This window comes from Phasianus colchicus, chromosome 8 (assembly GCF_987193195.1).
Source record: "Phasianus colchicus chromosome 8, bPhaCol1.hap1.1, whole genome shotgun sequence".
NCBI classification, from domain to species: Eukaryota; Metazoa; Chordata; class Aves; order Galliformes; family Phasianidae; genus Phasianus; species Phasianus colchicus.
In genome coordinates, this window is record NC_143443.1 from 14,040,354 (window position 1) to 14,057,774 (window position 17,421).

Consider the following 17,421-nt stretch of genomic DNA (forward strand, 5'->3'; position numbering starts at 1 on the left):
CCAAAAAGATACTAATCCTTTTCTTGAATATTAGACTTGTAAGCAATGAGATGTTCCATAACATCTCATGTTATGAGCACAAAATTAGTGCTAATAATGATTTGCTACAAATCGCAGCTCACTTCACAGGAAACTCTGTATTTTCTATGTACTGTGATTCACTAAATCGATGATCAGAAAATGAGAAAAAAAAATCTTACTAGGTTTAGTTCTATGAACAACAAACAATATTTTTCCTTCTACAATCACCAAGTACAAATGACACAGAAGATTACATTATAAGCTTGTAAAGACAAGAAAACATTTTGATATTAAAAAATAACTAAGATGTAACTGGAAAATAATTCAGGCAAAATAAACTATCATAGCTACAAAAATATTTATTTATATTGCAAAGGTGTATCCTAGTGAAGTTTTCTGCATAATTTTTCTTTTTTATTGTAACAGCAGTTCATTCTATACCATTTTTTCCTTCCAGTTCATTTTCATAGACGAATACTCTAATGCATGATTTTATATCTTGCAAAGCAGATGTTACCTCTGTTCTTTATTTATTAGCTAATGTTCTACTGATACAATATTTTTATTACTAATTGACTAGTAACTACCTGAAAGATTTTTTGTGAGACTTAAATTAGTCTTGGAGACTTTAAATGATTCTCATGTGAAAAATGTTCTGAAAATTACAAAGAATATTAAAATGCAAAATAGACAGAAATTTATAATGAGGGTTAAATTCTTATTAATCTGTTCATCATCAAGCATAATGTCATCACTCTTAAAGATGTCTGTGGTATTCCACAGGGCATGTCTTACTCAAACTTTGGGAAACTTGCTAGAGAACCAAGGAATAAATAATTAAATGATACTTGAGAAAAAGTTATATTCAGGTAATCTATTTTTCACTTTTCCTGAATATATGTTTATTAGTCAATGATGATAGAGTATCAATAAAATGGTTATAGAAAACTAGTAAATTGAATTAAATATTGAAGATTTAAAATTAAGTATTAAATATCACACTGGAATATATAGCTTAGTTATTGACTACTGTAGAGGGTGAGGAAATTAACACTCTAGTGAAAAACTTGTATTACTAAGTACAAATGAACCATTTTTAATAACAAATTACTGGATACAAATACTGGAGATAAGAACTAGATATAACTTAGCAAAGTGCAGAAAAAAGAAATCACGATATTATAAAAGATCTACGAAAGTCTAATTTAGACATTTGTTTAGAAAATATATCTATTTTTTATATATAAAGTAGTTGGGCTTTTTTTTTCTTTTACATTTGTTTTCATAAGCTGCAAACTGAAATGACTTATAGCTGGAGTATTAGTGATATTTCCCTATGCCATTATTTTGAACAATTTTGAGACCGCTGCTTGGCTCCCTACACATTATCTACATATGGTTATTTTCTCTTTAAGACTCTCAGTTTCACTTATTCTGACCTAATTCTTTCCATTACGTGTTTGTGGAGCTCCTGAAATACTATTCAGTGCATCATTTTCAAATGAAGTATTATAGAAGGAAGAAAAGCACAAATTTCATTGTGCAGATAGACTGTTATTTTTGGACTGTGAGAAATTAGCTTATTGGTTAGTTCATGCATGCATAGATTTGGAAGTCTGGAAGAGGTGGTGATCACTTGGCTCTGGATGTTTTTCTGAAGTGCTCCAACCAACTTCTTCTCTATAACGTTCAAGCTTTTTAGACTGAGATTTTCTTCAAGAAACATTTGGTTTTCAGATTACTAAAATTCTGCTAGTGAACTTTTGTGATGTTCAGAACATATAGTTTCAGTCCTAGACAAAACAGAATTTACAAAATGATCTGTTATTTCTTTTGTGCAAAAAAAAAAAATCATTTACTTGTTCTTAACCTATATATTATCCCAGTCTGGGATTTTATGTTCTGAGATTTTCTTAGATTCACGTTTGGATCTGTTTTGCCTCTGGTAATTAATTACTAGCCTTTTGCTCCAGATTTACATGTTTATTTGAGAATCAAGATTCATCTTAATCAGTTATATATATATATAATTTTAAGACATTATTATAGATAATAATTAAAAATGGCAATTTAATGAAATCACAGTCCTTACTGTATAAGCTATTAAAATCTCCTGTTTCTCTTCTCTCATGGTCTACTTTGCTTCCCAGACATTTCTTCAGATTTCTTAAATTTACAAGCCATAAATTAGCAAATCATCAGCATATCAATGGGAAGAATCATCTGTTAGAGATTCCTTCCAGAAGGAAACATGGGATTCAATAACTAAACTTCACAGAGGAAAATAAAAACTGTAGACAGATAGATATGGTAAACAGAAAGACAAACAGATAATTTAACTTGACAGACCATCTTGGATTCATTAGACATTTGACTTTGATTAGAAATTAGAAGATTTTTTTTTAAAGACTTATCCAGATACTTTGGCAAAGGTCCATTTGCTGCAGTAATGAGAGACATAGCTCCAAAGAAAGTGACATAAGATTATTATATTAAATTGTTTGATATAGTATGTAAGAAACTATTTTCTAGTGGGATGAGACTGTAATAGGAGAATGTGACATGGATTGCATTATGATCCCCAGCAGTGTCTCTCTTTCACATCTGCTAGCCATTCTTCTAATTCCACTGTTTCAAATGAAGTCTCACTTAGTGAAGTCTCACTCTGATGAGTGTTAAATAGACTGATAGATAGGACTAATAGGACAGTCTTTTCCTCAATTTTGCATACATATTAAACTATATCCATTTTTGTAAAAGCAAGGAACGGAGTGTGGGAATTGAGATATAACAATATTTTGACTTTTTTCCCCTGAAGCGTATCTCAAATCATCTTCTGTTCCTGAATAATAGCAATAATTTTATATTTCTAGCTAGGAATATACTAAATTCAACTTTTTTCCTTTTCTCTGCCTAAATTTTAAAAAAGGCTTTTGGGTTTCATTTCAAAATAACAGTTTCTGTCCAATTTATGAATTTATGTCCCAACAAAGACTAGTATATAAATTACAATCTAGTATATAAATTACTGACTTACATGTTCCACAAAATACACAGCCACAATTTCATTGTGGAAACTACAGTGAAGGCAACATGAGATGGCAGAGGTGGTGAAATAATCAGCAAATTTTAGTGAAATATGATTTGTTTTCATTCTTCCAGAAAGTTAGCAATTACACTTTGTGGTGATTTCAATTGAAAGAAATGCATTAGCTCTGGTCATGAATGAAGTGCTTAGAAATATTAGTCTTTGGTACACCCTGCATTATCTAAAACAAATTTAATAGCTCTTTGACTCACTAAACATTAAAAAATCCGTAAGGCAACTTCGAAAATGAATAATGTTGGAAACATAGAAAGCAGTTTATTTGACACAAAATATTTTCAGTGAATTTCCGAAGTAATAACAACATAATAAATACGTGTGATATCTGCTGCACAAAACAGTACAAGAAGGAAGCTCGTTTGCAGCTGATACACGAATAATGAAGATGTCATTTACACTTGTGTTGCATTACGAGCTTTCTAGTATGGATCTGATGTATGCTATTGCATTTAATAGTTTTTACTTCTATTTATAGTAGATTGTGCATTCTTATTTTGGAGTAGGTATGTTGTTATGTTTTTCTACAGAAGTAGAAGAACTCTAGGTGAGGGTAATAGTTCCATCAAGACTGAATGAAAGAACAGGTTCTTCACTTTAAGCTATAGTGGCAGCTACCTATATAATCCAGATCCTGGCAGAAACAAATCATGATTTTCTTACTATTTCAGTTTTATAGGTAAACATCAAGCTAAGAATATTAACTTTTCTTTTTTAATTTGCTTTATAGCCGTGTTTTGCACCATTCCTTAGATCATAGTATTGTAAGATAAACTGAATAGGGAAGCTGAAATAAAGAAGTTCACAGTGAATTACTTAGAAGAACATACTATTGCAAACATATGGAGATGCATACTTTAAAATCCAGTTTAAAGAAAGGAATGTACAATTTATCCAAGATTTAATGCATTCTGTCAGCATGTTCTCTAGTTAAAGTATTACTTGGACGAAAAATATTTGAGGACCTGCATCAGTCTGTTATGTCACTGTTTTTCAGAAAAAAAACCACTATCGAGCATTTAAGTAATGCAAATGACACTATAACACATATCACAAACATAACATATATCACAAATATTCACTGAACAAGACTGAAACTTGGGTATGTATGTGTGTTTGCTATAGTTTTGTAGCTAATTCACAACCGATCAAAGTGTCTTGTATGTGGCTGTATGTTTTTTGAGTACATTAACAATTTTGAGTTTAAGAAATTGAAATGAGTCATTCTTGATTCCTTATGCATATATTGGTCAAATAAAAAGCTAATGTCTGCATCAGATGGAAATTTTAAATGCCTGACATTATTATAATTTGATGTATGATCCAATTGTTCCATTGATCTTTATAGAACACCATGGTCTGTATGTATATCTTTGAATGTTTCCTTCCCTTACAGTATAAGAGAGAGCTGGAGGAATGTCGAATCTCTTGGAAAGAGCAGAGTTTCTGTGAGAGAATAGAGAGCTTGCAGGTGGATTTTTAGAAGATATAAAGTTTTGATTTCACAGCATTTTATGCCCTGTTTACAGATATTAATGATTAAGTTTGGGAGTAGCCCTTTTTAATTTTATACCCACCGCAATTATTCTAAAAAAAACCAAAGCAAAACAAAAGCAAACACAAGCGTGCACGCACACACCCACCCACCCACCCACACACACACAAAAACAGCAAGCTTTTTTTCCCTTTGGTCCTAAAGTTGATGAATGATATATTGGTCTTAGAGGTACATGAAGTCTTCTGGGAAGAAAAGAAATATATCAAATCCTGATTACAGTATTGTACAATCTATTTATGTTATTCTGAGAAGTTTCTATTGAAATAAGGATTGTGTTAACTGTATAGTAGGAGAGAGATATGAGCATGTGTGGAGTTATCATTTAATTGAATTGAATTAATATTATCTTGAATAATAACAGATAAATCATAAAAACCGCAAGCAGCTATAAATGTATTGTAAACAGGGACATTCAAAGAATACATTCCATTGACATAATAGACAAACAAGATAATATGTACAGACTGTGTTGACATTGATTTTTATTGATGAAAAATTTATTAGGAAGTGATTTTTATTAGGAAGACAAAGTGACTGATGCCAATAATTTGTTAATGAATACCATTAGACTTTAAAATAACCTGTTGATTTCAAACATGTCTGGTACTGGTATAAAAAGAAAGGATTTAGATGGTCAGTAGATGAAGTCATAAGGAGAGAGAGAGTAAAGAGATTTGAGCACTTGTATTTGTTATAAATATTATAATATTATAGAGGTATCTAGATCAACAAGAATCACACTTTAGTTCTTTGACAAGTGCATTCCATGTATTTAACTGAATCCTGAACAGAATTTTCTATTTATTATGATTTATTATGACAGACAAGTTATACTGATTTTTTAAAAATTCTTTTTATTTGTTCCAAAAAAATGGATATAATTTATTTCAAAAGATTTATATTTAGTATTCTGTCCTCTGAAGGAAAAACCATGTAAAATCCTTTCTGAAGAGTCCTATTCTCAGTGGTTCTGTTTTCATTCACAGTGCTATTTACACAAATTAAATATATGTTCTTAGTGATCTCCTGTTGGAATTCTAGATGATTTAGCTTTTGCTTATTTCATTTTTCCTTTGTGAAACTGTATTTGTGGTAGGTAGAGGTCTTCTGAAAGCAATTCCATTTACTTTATAAGGAACTAAAAAGGCATCCTTTTTTAGATTATGTTTCATTCTGTGTGCATGAGGAAAAAAGATAGATACTGTAGAGACTTTCAGCTGTGTAAAATGATTTCCTCACATAACTGTACTAATTTTCTGTATTTGGTCACTCTAATTAAATTTGAGAGTGATGAATGGATATGGGAAAAGATTAGTCTGACACTGTTTCTTGATAGAATATTCCCTCGATAGGCTTTGAATTCTCTGTGAAATGTTTTTGCGACATCAGAATTGTGTAATATGGATTTCCATTGTTGTATTAAACCAATTTCACCTCTGATGCAGTTGTTCTGACAACTATTACCTCACAGAAACCATAGTCTTCCTGATTACTTAACAGCAGAAAAGTGTCTCAAATCCTGAGTCTTGTTTTTCAATATAATGGGGAAAAATCTAACATTTTTCTTTTTAAAGAACAAACGAAAGAATATCATACTTCTGAGGATTTTCATAAAGATTAAGTGCAAAGTTTAGACATTTCTGTAGAATCAAAATTTTTAACGTAGTATTTTCCTACCGAAGAACTCTTGCCACAAACAGAAGATATCCATTTTACTTGGTGCATGGAAAAACTGGTGGTGTTCGGTAGGGGAATGATTATTGGCACAAACAGAGGAAGTTATAAATCTTCAGATCATACACAGGACAGATTGGAACAATACAAGCTCTCCAAGTTTTCTAAGTTTATGCACCAAATAACTCTCTCTGGGCAAGTAGGAAATCTGTTTTCAGTTTCTTCTATTTCTAAGCAAAAATATTACTTACGGTGAAAAGAATTTGTTTGATTGTTTGTTTTTCTATGGGAATTTTCAACCAAAAATTAATGTGAATATCTCATCAGAAAATATCGTTTGAGAACCAGGAAAGTTTTCTTTAGTGATCACTATTTAGAATGCTTTTTTGGGTTGTACGGCAAGGACAAGAGTTGATACCAAAGTAGCCCAAAATCAGAGTACCAATTAATGCACATGGTAAAAATACCTTCTGACACTTTCAAAACAATCAGTACAGATGCTCATGTGCACGTGTATTTCACGAGGGAAAAAGAAAAGTTTTATTTTTACTAGATCAGATTGTATGAAACAATACTGAATGAGAATCATAAACAATGCGAATAATTGTATCCAATACATTTGCTTTTATTAGGAGATGTTTTGAGTGGATGACCTCTGGAGGTCTTTTCCAACTCCATTTAATCTGTATTCTTAGAAAACCTTTGCTGTGTCAGGAATACAACTCCATGTTTTCTGTCCATTATTTATCATTTTCTTGATGCTAGATAGGCTTACATTCAGAAAAAGTTCTGAATAGCACTGGAGAGCTAGAATGTCTCAATATGCTAGTGTAATGTAGTGTACCAATCTCAGTCTGTTCAGAAATTAAGTTTAGTAAGGTACTAAGATTTTGAACATCTTTTCAGAATCTGAACTTGAGAATTTCTCGTAAATTTAATCTATTGGATGGACATTCATTCATTTGGTAAGGAGGGAATCTAATCTAGCATCCTCTGACTGAACTGTGTGCTCAGTGCATGCACACACAGTTCCAGCAGCTCAGGTGATCAAACCCTTAGGAAAACTGAGGAAGACTGCTCAGAATGGGAATGCAGGTAGGGTTTTACGCAGCCTAAGGGCTGTTGCAGTTTTGCCAAGCTGCAAATGTCCCAGATGAAATTTCTGAGGGATGCTTTGCACTAAAAAGGGATGAATTAAAATATTTTATGTTTTGTTTTCTGTTATTGTACTTACTACCTTATAATACAGGAAAGCTATTAGGGGTTGTTTAGTCTCAGAACTCCACTGCATTTTGTACATAGTAGATGAAAAGCTTAGATAAAAAATGAGCAAAATTTCTGGTGAAGCTGAAGCAGACAGTCCAGGTAGCTAGTTTATCAATAAAAGATCATAGTAGTAAGTCATGTTAAAATTTCATGTCATTATATATTCCTTGCCTATTAAAAGGAATGAAACAATCGGTTTTGTTACTGTTTCTAAAACTGCTTATGAAGCATGGTGATGTCACTAAGAAATCTTATACAAAGTGAGTTCAAGGTTATCATATTTCTAAACAAACTTTAAAACTACCCTACGCTATTTGTAAAGGTGGTACTAATAGAACAATATCATAAAGTGTACTGGACTGGAATAATACAATTTCATTTTCCTAGTGACCTGAACCACTGCAAAGTAACAGTACATGATGTATCTATTATTCACCATATGGAGCATGTTGTTGATTTTCTCTTTTTTTGTGTCATTATCCTTTTTCCAATGAATTCTATGCACCTTTCAAACACATCTCATCAAGCACCAAATTATGAAGCAAATGCAGGCCCATTATATTAGTAATCATTGCTGCCACCTATTATTAGTTGTTTCCAGCCAATGAGATTTTCTATTACTCACTTGTTCACAAAATTGTTTTTATGTAATGGTGACTGGGATAGTCTAATTTTTACTGTTAAAATTACTTTGCTTCACATTTGGCAGCTCAAGTGTTGGATAATTTCGTGAAATTTTGTATTTGAAACATTTGTTTATAGACTATATGACTATAATGAAGCTGGCTTTCTCTTAGTTCAGAAATTGCAACTGGATCACCCTGTCTGTCTGTCTTCTGTAAACAATGTGATAATTGGAAGTATTAGTATTAGGCATGTCAAAGTCACAGTGTATCATAAAATAGTAAGGGTAAAGAACGTTGGGTTAAGTTCATTCCATGAAGGAAGTTATGAGACAGCATAGGATATCCATATCAGAAAATGTACTTTGCTTTACAGTGATAAAGAAACAACGATTCATTAAGTCAGGAAGTGTGGAATTTCCTAAGTCTTTTATTCAGCTTCTTATTTAAAATGTATAATTCAAAAAGGTGTGTGTAGGTATATGCTTTCATCTTACAAGTCATCTGTTCAGGTAAATCTGTTTAGTACAAATGAAAAACTATGCAGCAGAAGGAACCTATGTGAAATCTCAATGTGTGCAAGCAAGAACGATACATTTCTATAGTGCATCAATTAATAATTTCTTATTTCAAAGTACATGCCATACAGGAGTTAATATAGGAAAAAGATTCCTTTTTTTTTACTGCTTTTTAGCCTATATTGACAAGCTTTGCACTGTCTTCAGTGATATAATTCCCTGGTTTCATGGAAAAATGTAGAATAATTTTAGGGAGATCAATTGCCTTATGTCAGAAAACAAAAATTTAAACTGAAAATCTCAGTAGAAAAGTTTAAGATGCAGATGAAAATCTGTGAAATAAGAGAAATATGACTTTGAAATGGACAGATCAATACAGTGTATAAATGTCTGTATAAATTATGCATCTGTTAAATGTGTACTTGACCAAGTGTTTTGTTTATAGTAGTCTTTGCAGGTGAGAGTGTATATGTATTTTCAATTGCAAAACCTCTTTTGGAATTGATGTTTTACTTTTTTAGCTTCATGGAATAGGTGTTATTGAGACATCATGAAGACTAATACTCTTTCTTGGGCAATACATTACCATTTTCTTCTTTACTGGCTTGCTTGTTTTATTTTCTTTGCAAGATTAACTCTCATTTTTCTGTAACAGGCACATAGTTGTCTGTGGTCATATAACACTTGAAAGCGTGTCCAACTTCCTGAAGGACTTCCTGCACAAGGATAGGGATGATGTCAACGTAGAAATCGTCTTTCTGCATAAGTGAGTAAACTTTCAAAATAAGCCATCTCGTATATTATGAAAGCTTATTGAATTAAAGTATGTACATTTGGGGAAAATACAGGATTTTCCAATGTCCACGTAACTATTAAGTTAATATATACCGTTTCTTTTTTTCCACTGGCATAAGTTATTTTGAAAAAAAAGAGTTGTTTTTGCAGTTATTTTATAATCCTTTTTTAAGCACAGTAGTATGTGTATTTCAAGAAAATAGATTTCCTAGCCAGTTGTATAAGTTGTAACGTAGAATATCTTAACACAATATCTGAAATGAGAATGGAGTTACAAAATTAAAAAAAAAAAAAAAAAAAAAGGTTCTCATAAATAGGCATGAGAGTTTTTTTAGGTGGCAAGTATTTATTTCTAGTGAAACAGGCACAATTTGTACAAGTAAAAGTAGTGAAAAATAGTGAATGGTAAGAAATTATGGCATCTGAAAACACCTGTTCACATTTCATTTTGTTAGGAAAAATGATTTTGTATTGTAAAATATTTACAGAACGAAAATGCAGATGAAAATATAGTTTTAATATGAAAGTGACGCAGTACTTGATAGCGAAGGTAGAAAGTAAATTCTCATCACTGTAATTGGTGGTACTGCTCTTTTACCCAATTATACTTACACACACAGTCTCTTAATTTTTTTTTAATGTGGGATTTGGAAAGGTGTCTGAAGGTGGATGCTGATAGTTGCAGGCTCTGCATTGTGAGTAATGCAACATGAAGTGTCCCTATGGGAGAACCTGTTAGAAATAGCTATGCGCTTAAAAGAGTGACAGTGTAAGTAGTCTTTTCTGATCTGGATTAGCATTTATTTAGATGTGCCAAAAGCTATGAATAAGTGATATTTTTACATTTAGCAACAAGTTCTGCACTTTTCTTCCTTTCAAAGAAAGTGATTAAAAAGTTTGTAATTATTAATGATTCAACAAATGGAGCAGGAAGACTAATAATCAGCTCTTGCACTTTTTTTTTTTAATATCCATTCCTTTAAAACTAGACTAGACATGATATCCTCAAGGAACATTGTTTCTTTTCTTATTTTCCCTTTCTTAAGTAGTAATGGGAATTGACTTTAAGAGGAAAGTGAAGATTCAGATTTCCACAGTGAAAATGCATGGTGACAGGAAATGGGAAACTGCAAATGCATGTGAAGAAAGTTCAGCACCTGGTTACTTGTTTGTGCCTGTTTTTGGTGTTTTTCTGTTTGTTTGTTTGTTTGTTTTTGTTATGTTTTTGTTTTTCCTATGCTGTCAGGGGCAAATGTTTGTGTTTACCTGTTTAATTTTCTTACTAATTTAGCATTTTGCATCAGAAAGTTCTCATGCTTTGGTTACATAGCTATCGAATCCCCTTGTTCCATTTTGTCATGTTTATGGCAAAATGAAATGAGATTAAGTCACAGCAAAATTAAGTTTATTTTAATTCCAGCTCATATAGGTATCAGGGGATCCTTATGGAATTCCTTCCCTGGCTTGTAGTTATTTCATATTGAGCTCTTTTATTTGTTGCAGTCAACTGTTTAGGTAGGTATGTGCAGGGGATGATTGCCTGTCTAGACAAGTTTTGTGGAAAATACTTTCTCCATGGAGAGGATGTTTTCAGATGTTTGCACTGCTGTTTCTGGATTCACCTATTTGAAAAAGTGACATGAGCATACAGAGCACAGTTAAACAGACCAGATGTCCTCTAGTTAGAAGTAGGGAAGTGTAAGCAGTGTAATATTTGTTTAAGTACTATATAGTCTTTCCACAGCACAGGAAGAGCATCAGCAGAATTCTGAAAATGCAAAATATATAAATAAATAAAAATAAATAAACGAGTCAGTTTATAAATAAAAGAAGAAAATGAAACTGTTATGGAAAAAAAGTGGCTTTTCATTTGTTTTTGTATTTTCTTCCTCTTCTCAATGCAGTATCTCCCCTAACCTTGAGCTGGAAGCTCTTTTTAAACGACACTTCACTCAGGTGGAATTTTATCAGGGTTCAGTCCTTAATCCCCATGACCTGGCAAGAGTAAAGGTAATATCCCTTTTGTTCTGTTAACTGACTTCAACTTAAGTACTCATTGCATTCTTTGAATTAAAAAAAAATAATTTAAGTAACAGTAGCATTCTACAGGTAAACTCAAAACACTGTTTTTCCATTGCTATTAGCTTCTGTAAATTACAATATTTATCCATCTAGATATTATTTTCCTTGTATCTTTAGATTTACAAAGCTACAGTACCGCTACGACTTAAGATACATTATATCCTATCCTACTGAACACTATGAATTTTTCATTGGATTTTAGTCATGTCTATTTAGCTTTAATGTTTGATATAGTAGATTGTTGTCTTATGGCAATTATTTAAAATACTATTGTCTTATCTTCATCAGTACAATTAGAAAATGATTTTACCTGTCACATCCTTTTTCCATTGTCTAGAATCCTGATAAAAACACAACTTAAGAAACTTATTAGTTAAAATGAGATATATTTATTGCCTTCATAGAAAATTATTTTATACTCTTACACAAGTATGAAGTTTAAAGGAAACAAATGGTGAGGTGTCATTTCATGTTCTTTTCTTTTTCTCTTTCTCTTTTTTTTTTTTTTTTTTTTCATTTTTCTTTTCTTTTTTCTAAATAAAATGTAAATTATTTTGGCCAAGGAGATTTTAATGCAATATTAACACTTTCTAGGGTATCAATCATGTTTTCATGGCTTCAGAATTTGCTTAACACTTTGTAGTCCATCACAATTTGTATCTCAATTCAGCAGAACAGAACGTTTTTATTATGACCATGAAGTCATATGCTGGTATTTTGTGTTCTTTAGTCCAACTTTCTTTCTGTTAGTATTTTCTTGTATATACCTAAAAATACTTTTTTTTTGTTTTGTTTTTAATATGCTTTATGTTAAATAGGGTTAAGGTTTGTGTGAACATAGAGGTCCTCTGAACAGATTAATTCTCTCCTTCTCATGCTGTCTGAAAATTCATGCTCTAAATCGTAATTTCAAACATCTCCTCCTTTCTTTAATAAGAAAGTACTCACATTCTCAAACAAAACTGCAGGACTTGTGTGTGTAGTGTACTGATATAACAAATTCTTTATGGATTTAGAGGTCTAAAATTCAATACCTGCTTACAAAAGAAACATCTGTTAAAATCTTCTTGCTTTTAGTTTATACAAAGTAGTAGTCAGTAATTAAACTACCAAAATGGTCTGAGAAATCTTCACGAAATTACTGTGCATACGTGAACCTGTTGCCATCAACTATAAAATCTTGAAAATTTTGTTTTGTCAGTACTGTAAACTGATATTCGTGCTTATGATAGGAGTGTTGTACTTTCTAATACTTTATTATGAATGAAAAGTTGGAAAAAGAGGTTGCTATTTATGTTTGCTGTGTTTTTCGGTGTCTCAGATAGAGTCAGCAGATGCGTGCCTAATTCTTGCCAATAAATACTGCGCTGACCCAGATGCTGAGGATGCCTCCAATATTATGAGGTAAACTCATTGCTTTTTAACAGATTTTGTGTTCTTAACTCTGATTAGCCAACTTCTGGTATCCAGATAGGCCATAGCCACACACCGATTTATAGCTGATCTGTTGCAATTGAAGAGCATCACAGGATTTTCTTCAGAAGGCAGATTATAAAATTGCCTCAGAAGCTCAGAGATGAGGATGCTCTTAAGTTCCTTTTCTAATTTAGCTGCTGTAGAAGCAGCATATGAGAAGAGAAAATGTCAAGAGAAACAAACTAGACCAAAAGTGAAATTTTAAATCAGAACATTTGTTTGGAACTTTGTGTATTGGCCATTTTTACTCATTTAGACTATCTTTCCATATTCAGATATATTGATTGCTTTTCTTCCAGCACAGTTCCAGTGTAATTGTATGAACTATAACAATTTCTGTATTCCTCTCTGTTAAGTCAATGAAGTTTGATTTTTTCTTTTTCAGAAACTGCCTTTAAATCTCTATTTTCATGGCGTAGGAGATGCTTTCTAAAAATTCATCCTTTCAAAAGGGACATGAGAGCTCTAGGTAGCACCTTTTCTGTTTCTTTGTTATAATTGCTTACAGACCACTTTACAGAATACTTTACAGTTCTCAAAGGGCATCCCAAATAGAATCAGCTGCATTTATTTGGCTTGTGATTACTGTTGCTGCAACACAGTAATTTATTAATGTTCTCCAAGTCCACTACTTGGCACTATCTCTTGGATCTTCATTAGTCACTGCACTAATTACTTAAGAACACAGTTGTGGAGAGGATTACAAGGCCATGTGATCATTTCATAGGTCTTAGCATTGAAGTATTCATAGCTGCACAAAAAATCAACAGAAATGAGGGGAAAGGATATGCAATTAATTATGCTGTGGCAACAATATGTTACAAAAATATATGCCCTGCAAGGGCTGGTGCTGATCATGGGACAGAAGGACCTTCAATCGCCTCATACCTTATTGCTCCTCAGTAAATCTGCTACTACAAGTAACTAATTACTTAGCTTGGTGAAAGTGATGTATACACTTCATGATGGAAACTATACAATGGTCTCCTAGCTCCACGCTCATTTTTAACACTTAAGATCAACGATACTTATGTTGATTGACAGAACATTTACAACATTAGGGACCACCAAAGCTTTGTCCTGTTTTCCTCCTCCTATTCTGTGAAGGAAGGTCAAAGGATCAATTAGCGGATGGGCATATAGAGTTACAGTAAAGCTAAGCTAAGCCATTTTTTTTTTTTCTTCCCTCTACCCCTCCCCCCCCAACACAATCATAGTATTAATGAGACCAGTCTTCTCATTTTTTAAAATCAAATGTCAAGGATTCGTCAAAAATCCTCTAACATGGAACTGATCAGTGCAATTAAACAATTTGATTGGTCTGTCATGAGTTAGAGGAAAAAGGAGATAAAAAATTAAATGATAATGCTACTCCATCTTTGGCAAAGTTCACTGTGCACAAGAGATTTGGGTGTATATGAAGGAACAGGTCTTACAGAATAGTTAAGGTTAGAAAAGAACTCTAATATCTAGTCCAATAATCAACCCATCATCACATGCTGTTAAACCATGTCCCTATGTGCTACATCCACGTGTTTCTTGAACACCTTTAGGGATGGTGATTCCACCACTTCTCTGGGCAGCCTGTTCCAATGCCTAATTTCATTTTTCTGTTTCAATGCAAAAATCATTTTTAGTGTTGATTGCAGACTTTCAATTGCAGATTAGTGCATTTTTAAAGCATTTAATACTTTTAATCTAATAAAATGCAGAGCTTTTATTTCAGGACTAAAATTCTCACACATTTTCTCATATTTAAATGAATTTAATTCAATAGGATTGAATGTTTAGTTAAATTCAGTAAGAATTCAATTCAGTAAGAATTGAAAAAATACTAGGAAGAGTTGGTTTTCCCTCTGAAAAGAAAGTATAAATTGAAACTGTACATATTACTTTTTAAATCCGTATCATGATCTAGTTTTTGTATACTTGAAGCTCAAGCAAAACCAGAATTTTGTAAGATATTTCCTACAGAACACCTCTGTAAACAGTTGTGGCATTGAGAATCTTATGAGTCTGATGACTCTAAAGTAATTGAGATTATTTTCCCTTTTGATTGTTTTCTTTTTTTTACTTCAATTTGTTCTTATAGAATTGACATTTTGTTTGCTTCTCTCTTTGATTTTGCTGAATGGTTGTGGTTTTTTTCTTCATTTTTAATTGTATATTCCTCACTTCATATCACACTATCTGTTACTCAGTTCTAAATAATTATTCTTTGCATTCATTTTTGATGGATGGACAACAGAATATATGTTAGCCTATTTTAATAATGAAGAATAGAGTCAAGTTGCAAATTATGGGAGTAGCTATATGTTTTTTAAATTTTGAGTTCAGGTATCAGTTTCAGTATTGAGCTTTGACAAAATCCAGAAAAATGAAGGTGAATTTGCACTTGAATTTATATAAAATAGAATTATTACTCAAGCTGTTTAAATATAATAAATGTCTAGCAACAGTAAAAAAAAAATTAAAAAAAAAAAACAGAGGGAGAAAGGAGATAAAAGAAAATTGTTTTAGGCATATATCATTTGAAAACTTAAGCAATTATATTGACTCAAAGAAACAATTACTAAAGATGACAATAATTAGAAGTATATTATTTGTTTAACATAATGAGTAGGGTATCTTGAACAGAGCTGCTAAAACAAAAGTATTTTTTTCCTTCAAATTCCATAAGGAAGCCATCCAACAAAGTAATTCCTGAAATTCAGTGTTATCTAGTATTGCCCACTGATTATTAACTGAATTTGAATATATGTAGAGACTGTATAGGTTTGACTTTCAGTACCTAAAGGGAGCTTACAAGCAGGAGGGGAATCAACTCTTTGAAAGGGTGAGTGACAGCAGGACAAGGGGAAATGGTTTTAAGCTGAGGGAAGGGAGATTTAGGTTGAACGTCAGGGGGAAGTTCTTTACAGAGAGAGTGGTGAGGTACTGGAACAGGCTGCCCAGAGAGGTTGTGGATGCCCCGTCCCTGGAGGTGTTCAAGGCCAGATTGGATGGGGCCCTGGGCAGCCTGGTCTAGCATTAAATGAGAAGGGTGGTGGCCCTGCGTGTGGCAGGGGGGTTGGAGATTCATGATCATTGAGGTCCCTTCCAACCCTGGCAATTCTGTGATTCTGTGACTTCAATCACTATGCTTTACAGACAAATAAAAGAATACAGTTTTAACTGTGGGACGTGACAACACAGTGAAGTAGAGGTACTGGGATACATGATCCAAATATCCTACCAGCTAAAATGCTATTTTAATTGTTGTTTTCTTTTTCTTTTACTTTTAGAGTTATTTCAATAAAGAATTATCATCCGAAGATAAGAATTATCACTCAGATGTTGCAGTATCACAATAAGGTGATGTGATAACTATTAGTGTCTCTTTCTGCAATTTGTTTTGCTACATTGCACTCATGAACAATTTTTTTCTAGTGTCACTAATAATAAGCATTTTTATTTTCAAACACGAACACCCTAATAAACCTTGTCATGTAGTTCTGTAACAAGTTAATTCAGTGTTGTTTATATATGCAAGAGACCTTATCAAAATCTCTGACATTTATCAACCATCTTGGATATAATTCTCAAAGCTACAGTGTTTGTAGTTGCTATTGATTCCAGATGAGCTTTTAACCAGTTAGCATCCATAAATTTTGCCAAGCTTATTGCACTAGAGCATGAGTGTCCAAATTTTTGGCTTGCCTGAGCTGCAAGAGAAATTGTCTAGGGCCACATCTATGGAGGCTGCTCTGAAAGGAATGCCTCCTATTTATTTCCATGGAAACAACCATCGATACAAAGAACACAATAACAATATTTAATAGAGCAAATTCTCAGCTACAAACCACTCTTCAACATGGCTACCACCATTAGCTATGCATTTTCACCAGCAAGGAACAAGAGTCTGCATGCTACACTCAGAAAAGTCTTCCTTAGCGAAGGTGACATACAGTTGCTGCCCTGCAATGCACAACCTGCAGCCTCACTGTGCTCACATACACTAATCTCCAGAAATGTTAAGTAATTATTGATGAATGTCAGTAGATGCTAGTTTTCCATGTGGAGGAATTGAGTGACACACTTTTGCTTCATATGTACTCCAATGACAGATACCATTTAGTCAGACTGCCCCTGTGCTACCATCTCTGTCATGGTATAAAAATATAATGGAATATTGTCTGGGAGGTTCAACCTCTACTGCTGTACCTCTGCCTCTGATGTCATGAGCCAACACCATGAAATAGTAGGCATTACTTTCAGAGGAGCCCTCATAAGCTATATAGTATAGTTAATGTTTATAAGTAACAA

The 17,421-nt window shown here is 32.7% G+C and overlaps 1 protein-coding gene across 8 annotated transcripts in view; it reads left to right on the forward strand.

Annotated features, from left to right (window-relative positions):
- KCNMA1 (potassium calcium-activated channel subfamily M alpha 1) overlaps nucleotides 1-17,421 on the forward strand; it is a 446,296-nt gene that overhangs the window by 301,338 nt on the left and 127,537 nt on the right. For all 8 annotated transcript variants that reach the window (XM_090144990.1, XM_090144991.1, XM_090144985.1 and 5 more), the window contains exons 10-13: nucleotides 9,419-9,529; nucleotides 11,463-11,568; nucleotides 12,962-13,044; nucleotides 16,401-16,470. In XM_090144990.1, the coding sequence (XP_090001116.1) occupies nucleotides 9,419-9,529; nucleotides 11,463-11,568; nucleotides 12,962-13,044; nucleotides 16,401-16,470 (370 nt within the window). The remainder of the gene's footprint in view (nucleotides 1-9,418; nucleotides 9,530-11,462; nucleotides 11,569-12,961; nucleotides 13,045-16,400; nucleotides 16,471-17,421) is intronic.